Genomic DNA, 7949 nt, shown 5'->3' with positions numbered 1-7949 from the left:
AATATCAACAAACCATGGACCGTAATAGCATCTGAAATAATGAGTAAAGACATCAAAATTAATTTCAGGGCTGAAATCCCAGGTCAGGTAACGAGAAACATCTTGATTTTAGCGTGGGTGATTAATGATATCCTCTTAACCCCATAATCTGATGGCTGCCTTATAATTCCTCCTGAGATGTATTATTCTTCATTTAAGCAAAGGTACTACATGTAAGATTCTTAATGTACGATTCAACAGCAATGGGAAATGACCATGATGCCTGGTGTCTTGCCAAATTGGCGGAAAATTCGCAGATTAATGGGACGGGAGAGAATCAGTGTTCCCAATTTGGCAACAAGTCAAAAATAAATTATTCATTGGGGGAGGGGAGGAATAGAATGGCATTTATACTGTATAGGACTTCCTAACAACCTCACAATATCACAAAACACCTTGCAGCCAATGACCTACTTTCTGAGGTATTCTAATGCAGCCAATTGCAGTAACCAAACTGTGCACAGCAAGATCCCACAAACAGTGATGTGTTGATGACACAATCATTTACTGTCTCCTGATGTTGATTGAAGGATCGATAATGTCTAGGTAAGCACTGCCTTGCTTGCCTTTGGAAGTGGTGGCTGTGGGATCATCTATAGCTACCTGAGAGGGCAGACAAAGCCCCTTTATACAGAGCGCAGCACTCCCTCAGTTTAGGGGTGGATGGTGGCTCGGGCTACTGTTGGTGTGGAGTTTGCTCATTGTCCCCATGCCTGTCTGGGTTCCCTTCCACAGTCCAAGGATGTGCAGTTTGGGTGGATTGGCTATTCTAAATTGCCCATAGTGTTCAGAGATGTGTAGGCTAGTTGGATTAACCATGGAAAGTGCAGGGTTAAAGGGATAGGGGGGGTGGGTCTAAATGGGATACCCTTCAACAGGTCTACATGGACTTGATGGTCTGAATGGCCTGATTCCACATTGTGGGGAGTGTCAGCCTGTCCTGATAATGTATACTGCACTTTGAGCTCTGATTAGGTATTCTCATATTCTTCGGTTAATTGTATTTGCAGTCTTTAATTCCCAAGAATTTTTCTCAGCGTAAATGTAGGAAAGATGTTCCAATGATCAGGGAGTCCAGATGTCACAGTTTAAAGGGTAGGCCTTTTATGATTCAGAAATTTTTTCACCCAGAGAGTGTTGAGCCTGTGGAATTCTCAGCTGCAGAGGGTCGTTGAGGTAAAAACACAGAATGTTTTCAAGAAGGTGTTAGAAACTGTTCTTAGGGCTAAAGGGATCAGAGGGGATGGGGCAAAAGTGGGAGTAAAGAACTGAGTTTGAGGAGCATGTTGAAACTGGAGGCGAGTGGAAGGGCTGAATGGCCTCCTCCTGCCTCTCTTCTCTGTGTTTAGTCTGTTTGCCAACTGACATGAAGAGTTGTGATCCATGTATCTGCAGGAGATGAGAGTGGCCTCGTGGTGGTTCAGACTGCCCCAGGGAAAGTGCTCACTCACCGTGGAGGTTCCATCATCCTGCCCTGCAGGTACCACTATGAGCCAGAGAGCCAGGACCCCGAGAAGATCCGCATCAAGTGGACCAAGGAATCAGACACATTGCAAAGCAGCGACGTCTTTGTGGCATTGGGCAGGATCCAGAAAGCCTTTGGGATATACAAGGGCAGGGTGTGGTTACAAGGCGATGGAGATGGCGATGCATCCCTCATCATGCAGGACGTGACCCTGCAGGATTACGGACGGTATGAATGTGAGGTCATAGATGAGCTTGAGGATGATACAGGAATTGTCAAACTGAACCTGGAAGGTACACCTTTATTTCAATTCCATGTGACTGATATTTATTCTTACTGTTCTTTAGTCCAAACCACAGACTAAAAGGATAGGGATATAAAATCAAAGGAACATGAAGGGGCCATTCAGTCCTTCGACCTGTGTTACCCTTCAATGAGATAATGCGTTAACATGTGACCTGACTGCATATATCCAGCTTTGCTCATTCATTTGTGGGCTATGGCTGAGTCAGCATTTATTGCCCGTCCCCAGTTGTCCTCAAGTAGGTGGGTGGTGAGCTGTCTTCTTGAATCACTGAGGCCCATTCAGAAGATAGATCCACAATGCTTGAGGAAGTGCCATTATTTTGACCCAGCCACACTGAGGGTTGGCAGTACTACTCCAAGCCAGGATGGTTTGTGAACATCTCATTCAACAGGAATCTATCAATCAGATATAAAACTAACCATCGATTTATTATCAATTGTCATTTACACAATCGAGTTCCAATTGTCTACCCACTCCTTGTACACAATAGGGGTTCCCAAACTGGAAAGATTTGGCTCCAAATTTTCATTAACACCCCCCCCTCATCCCAGACTATTCAACCAGCAGAAGTAATTACAAGTTCCGAAGATTGAGCTGTGATCTAATCAGAGTGTTTAAAATGATTAAGGGATTTGATCTGGGAGACAACTGTACAAACCAATTCAAAAAGTGGCTGTCAATTCCATGAGCTTCAATGTGAGCTAACAATGACTTCAGCAAATGACTTCAGGATGTTCATCGCGATAACATCCAAAGATACTCATAATAGAGTCTGACTGTCCTCTGTTCTGCAGACTTGATCGGATTTTGTAGCATTAACTCTTTCTCTTTCTCTCCACAGATGCTGCCAGACCTGCTGAGTTTTTCTTTGTTTTTATTATTTCTTTGTTTTTATTATTTCAGATTTACAGCATCTGTGTTTTGCTTTTTTCTGTAACGTTCCCCTCTCCAGTATTTCAGGCACTTCTTCAAAAGGCTAAAACAAATTCATTAATCGCAGCCTACCCTTTACAAATCCATGATCAGCTGCAAAACTTCAAAGTGTGTTCAGTCATCTACTTTTAATTATAGACAACAGGAGTTAGGTTGCCTGGTCTGTAATTCCGGGTTTCCCTCTCTCACCTTCCTTAAACAGCAGAGTGACAAACATCATTTGCCAATTCAATTGAACTCATTCACGCAAACCTCAATTAACCCAATCTGTGGTCCAGTTACTGACACAGTTCAATGTTTCATTACACTTTCTAAAGAACCAAGTGGTGGGCCCAAGTTGTTGTTTCTCATACATTACATCCAGCCCTGGGCTAATTGATCTGTGAGGGTCTCAAAGCTTCCATTGCTGTCAGCCAATTGAGGTATACGTCGTATGACACTGCCGACCCCTGCCCCAGATACCGTGGGGGTTAGAATTGGTTCGTGGCCCAGAGCAATGACAAAGGAAAAAGAGGCAGGAATTCTGGGAAGTTAACACACTGATGCAATCCTGTTCCATTCTGAGGTGTACACAATTGGTAATAACATTCATGCCACACAAATGCCAAACCATGGCTATCTCCAATCAGAGATCATCTAACAACCAATCCTTGATATTCAATGACATTACACCATCACTGAATTGCCCGCTATCAACATCCTGGGGGTTAGCACTGACCAGAAACACAACTGGACTCTTCATATGAACACAAAGGCTACAAGAGCAAATCAGAGGCTAGGAGTAAACCACAGCAAGTAACTCACCTCCTGACCCCCCAAAGCCTGTCCACCATCTATAAGGCACATGCCAGGAGTGTGATGAAATACTCCCCACTTGCCTGGATGGGCGCAGCTCCAATAACACTTAAGAAGATCTGTGCCAAAGCAGCCCCAATTTGATTGGCACCACATCCCCGAACATTCACTCCCTCCATCTCCGATGCTCAGCAGCAGCAGCGTGTGCTGTCTACAAAATGCACTGCCACAGAATCTAGAGACAGCACCTTCCAAACCCTCAACCACTTCCTTCTAGAAGGACAAGGACAGCAAATAGGTTAGAACACCACTACCTGCAAGCTCCCCTCTAAGGGGCTCAGCATCCTGATTTGGAAATATATCACTGTTCCTTTAGTTTAAAATGCTAAACTTATTTCCACAAGGGCATTATGGATCCAACTGCAGCATGTAGACTGCAGCAGTTCACCCTAACAACACTTTCTCATGGGCAATAAATCCTGATCCAGCCAACAATGCTTATGTCTCACGGGTTAATAAAATAAAGTCACAACGGCATGTGTCATTTGCACATTTATAGATTTTCCTTCGAGGGAGAAGGTTAAAAATGAGCCCTGGGTGATAGGGAATTACCTGTCAATTTGACAATGAAATTCAGGTGGGGATGCGTATATAGGCAATCCCTGACCATTCTATGACATATATGTTCTGAGGGGATTTCAAGTGTATGCTGTAGGGAGATTCCTTGTAGTTAAATATTGAAGTCCCCTGCCCAGGCAATCCAAAGTACCCAATACCCTTCCCTCTGTTCCTACCTCCTGTATAATGGTGCCTTTAATTCAATTAAAGGTGTGGTGTTTCCTTACCATCCAAGGCTGGGGCGTTACACGTTAAACTTTGAAGATGCTAAGAAGGCGTGTGAGGAGCAGGATGGGATATTGGCCTCTTATGAGCAGCTGCACGAGGCATGGCTGAAGGGATTGGATTGGTGTAACGCAGGCTGGCTGGATGATGGATCGGTCCAGTACCCGATTTCCAAGCCCCGACTTCAGTGTGGCAGATCGGAGCAGACCGCTGGCATTCGGAACTACGGCTACCGCCACAAAGATGATGAGCGATATGATGCTTTCTGTTTCACCTCCAACCTGAAAGGTGAGAGGTCATACTATGGGATATAGGCCTAACCCCCCGACCATGGCAACGGATGGAATTCAAATTCAGTTAACAAATCAGGAGTTAGAAGATTAGTCTCTGTAATGATGTCTGTGAAACAATCAGCAATTGCTGTTAAAACAAAACAATTTATTTCATTAATGTCCTTTCGTGGAAGGGAATCTGCTGTGATTACCCAGTCTGTGTGACTGCAGACCCACAGTAGCCTCCTTGACTGTCCCCCTACAATGGTCTCTCAGTTAGGAATGGGTCTTGCCAGTGGTGCCATGTGAAAGGGAAAATAAACACAGTTACTAACCCATGACACTAAAGTCCTATCATTAATCTAATGAGCCGCAGTGTTGGGCATTTAGTTGTGCCTTGTGGGAACTCTATTAGCATTACAGTGGGTCTTGGAGAAGTCTTCGAGCCATACAGCACGGAAACAAGCCCTTTGGCCCAACCTGTCCATGCTGACCAGACTTCCGAAACTGAACTAGTCCCAGTCGCCTGCATTTGGCCCATATCCTTCTAAACCTTTCTTATCCATGTACCCGTCCAAATGTTTTTTTTTAATGTTATATGCCCCCAAATATTGATCCCCCCACCAAGGGGAAAAGTTCCTTCCTGTCTGTCCTGTCTATGTCCCGTGTAGCCTCCCATCTCTTCAGTAGTCAAAACTACTCTCTGCACAGTACTTCACCAAAGGTCCCAGTGCCTGCCACATGTCGGTGAAATGTGACGCAAACAATTCAAGGAGGATTTACATTCACTTTGTTCAAGAAACCTGCAATGGGGGCTGTCATCTTGGTCCCAGGAGAGGTACAGGTTGCTGTAAGGTCAGCTATTGGTATAAGTCAAAATGTTATTAAACATTCTTCAAGCTATTTATTAGTTTAGCAGGAGGCTGTCATGATCTCCTCCATCACTGTAGACTGATGTAAAATCTTTACATATTTTAGTATTAACCCTTCACACTCCAGGTGGAACTCTCGCCTTCTGGGTGTAGAATGTTATGAGGTTAAGTCCAGAATGCTGAGTGTATGATGTAGGCTGGCACTGAGGGAGTGCTGCATTGTCAAAAGCACTAGGCTGTTGGTTGTCATGTTAAGCTATGCCCTTGTCCAGCCCTTCCAGGAGAATGCCAACAGTCAAATATTACAATTTCCAACTGGATCGTCTCCTTGTGAGCTCTCAATACTAGTCCTTCAGCCCTCACCTCAATAAAATAGGGAGTCCAGAACTAGAGGGGCATAGGTTTAGGGTGAATGGGGAAAGATATAAAGAGACCTAAGGGGCAACATTTTCATACAGAGGGTGGTACAGGTATGGAATGAGCTGCCAGAGGTGGAAGCTGGTACAATTGCAACATTTAAGAGGCATTTGGATGGGTATATGAATAGGAAGGGTTTGGAGGAATATGGTCCGGGTGCTGGCAGGTGGGACTAGATTGGGTTGGGATATCTGGTCGGCATGGATGAGTTGGAACCAAAGGGTCTGTTTCCATGTTGTACATCTTTATGACTCTATAACTCTATTTATAAGCATGTTGCCAGGGTTGGAGGGTTTGAGCTATAGGGAGAGCTTGAACAGGCTGGGGCTGTTTTCCCTGGCGTGTCGGAGACTGAGGGGTGACCTTATAGGGGTTTATAAAATCACGAGGAGCCTGGATAGGATTAATAGGCAAAGTCTTTTCCCTGGGGTCGGGGGAGCCCAGAACTAGAGGACATAGGTTTAAGGCGAGAGGGGAAAGATTTTAAAGGGACCTAAGGGGCAACGTTTTCACGCAGAGGGTGGTACGTGTATGGAATGAGCTGCCAGAGGAAGTGGTGGAGGCTGGTACAATGACAACATTTGTAAGACATCTGGATGGGTTTATGAATAGGAAGTATTTGGAGCGATATGGGCCGGGTGCTGGCAAATGGGACTAGATTAGGTTATAATAACCGGTCAGCATGGACAGGTTGGACTGAATGGTCTGTTTTCATGCTGTACATCTCTATGACTCTATAAATAATTGACTCATTATCACATAGCTGTCTGTGGGAGCTTGCTGTGTTCAAATTGGCTGTTATTTTCCCTAAAAAAGGCAGTGGGAGACAGCCTCATGATAGGCGCTATACGATTGCAATTCATTCTTCCACGTACTGTGACTCCAAAAAGTCTGAGACTGTACAAGAACTATGAAGGATGGTTTATTCAGACACGTTAATGAGACTTTGTAATGTTTGTGCTTGTTTCTGGTGAAGGTAAAGTTTATTTCCTGAGGACCTATCGGAAGCTGAACTATGCAGAGGCGGTGAAGGCGTGTGAGAAACACGGGGTGACCATTGCCAAGGTGGGTCAGCTGTATGCAGCCTGGAAGCTGCAGTTACTGGACCGCTGCCAGGCTGGCTGGTTACAGGATGGCAGTGTCCGCTACCCCATCGTCAACCCACGGGACAAGTGTGGCGGCAAGGAACCCGGGGTCCGCAGCTTCGGCTTCCCCGACAAGAAGCGACGGCTCTACGGGGTCTACTGTTTCAAAAAGAAGGAATGAAAGAGAGGGAGAGAGAGAGGGAGACAGGGAGGGGTGAGAGGAAGAAGGAGACAGGGAGGGAGGAGAGGTAGAGAGAGGGGGAGATTGAATGGAAGAGAGAAAGAGGAGGTCAGAGGGAGAGAGAAGGGGGCGAAAGTGAATGTGTGAGAGAGAGAGAATGAGAGAGAGAAAGGGGGAGAGTGAAAGGGGGAGAGAGAGAGGGAGAGAGAAAGAGAAAGAGAGAGATGGGGAGAGTGAATGGGAGAGAGAGAATGGGGGAGAGAGAGGGAGAGAGAGAGAAGAGGGAGAGAGAAGGAGAGAGGGGGAGAATGAATGGGAGAGAGAGGGAGAGAGAGGGAGAGCGAGAGAAAGGAGGGAGGGAGAGAGAGGAGGTGAGATAAAGAGTGAATGGAAGAGAGAGCAGGGAAGTGGGATACAGAAAGCGAGGGAGTGAGAAGGAGACAGAGAGAGACAGAGAGAGGGAGAGGGAGACAAAAAGAGAGAGAGTGAGAAACAGAAGGGTCAGTGATAGGTGGAGAGTTAGAGAGAGTGAGAATGGGAGAGGGAGTGAAAGAGAGTGCAAGTGAGAGTGGGATTGAAAGATGGAGGGTGAAAATGAGAGTAGGAGAGAGTGAGAGGGTGAGAATGAGAGGAAGTGACACTGAGAGTGGGAGAGGGAGAAAGAGAGTGAGAGTTGGAAGGGGAGAAAGGTGTTTGGGCAGAATAACAAAGGTTTGAAAGCAAAAGTTGTATCTGATTGA

The 7949-nt window shown here is 45.6% G+C and overlaps 1 protein-coding gene across 1 annotated transcript; it reads left to right on the top strand.

Moving 5' to 3' along the window:
* The first annotated feature begins 577 nt into the window (after nt 1–577).
* hapln4 (hyaluronan and proteoglycan link protein 4) lies at nt 578–7209 on the top strand. The gene is made up of 4 exons (XM_060846571.1): nt 578–585; nt 1412–1797; nt 4368–4670; nt 6920–7209. The coding sequence occupies exons 1-4, from the start codon at nt 578–580 to the stop codon at nt 7207–7209; spliced, it is 987 nt and encodes a 328-aa protein (XP_060702554.1).
* The last annotated feature ends 740 nt before the right edge of the window (nt 7210–7949 follow it).

This window comes from Hemiscyllium ocellatum, chromosome 28 (genome assembly GCF_020745735.1).
Source record: "Hemiscyllium ocellatum isolate sHemOce1 chromosome 28, sHemOce1.pat.X.cur, whole genome shotgun sequence".
Taxonomy (NCBI): Eukaryota; Metazoa; Chordata; class Chondrichthyes; order Orectolobiformes; family Hemiscylliidae; genus Hemiscyllium; species Hemiscyllium ocellatum.
This window is presented reverse-complemented; position numbering and strand designations above follow the sequence as displayed.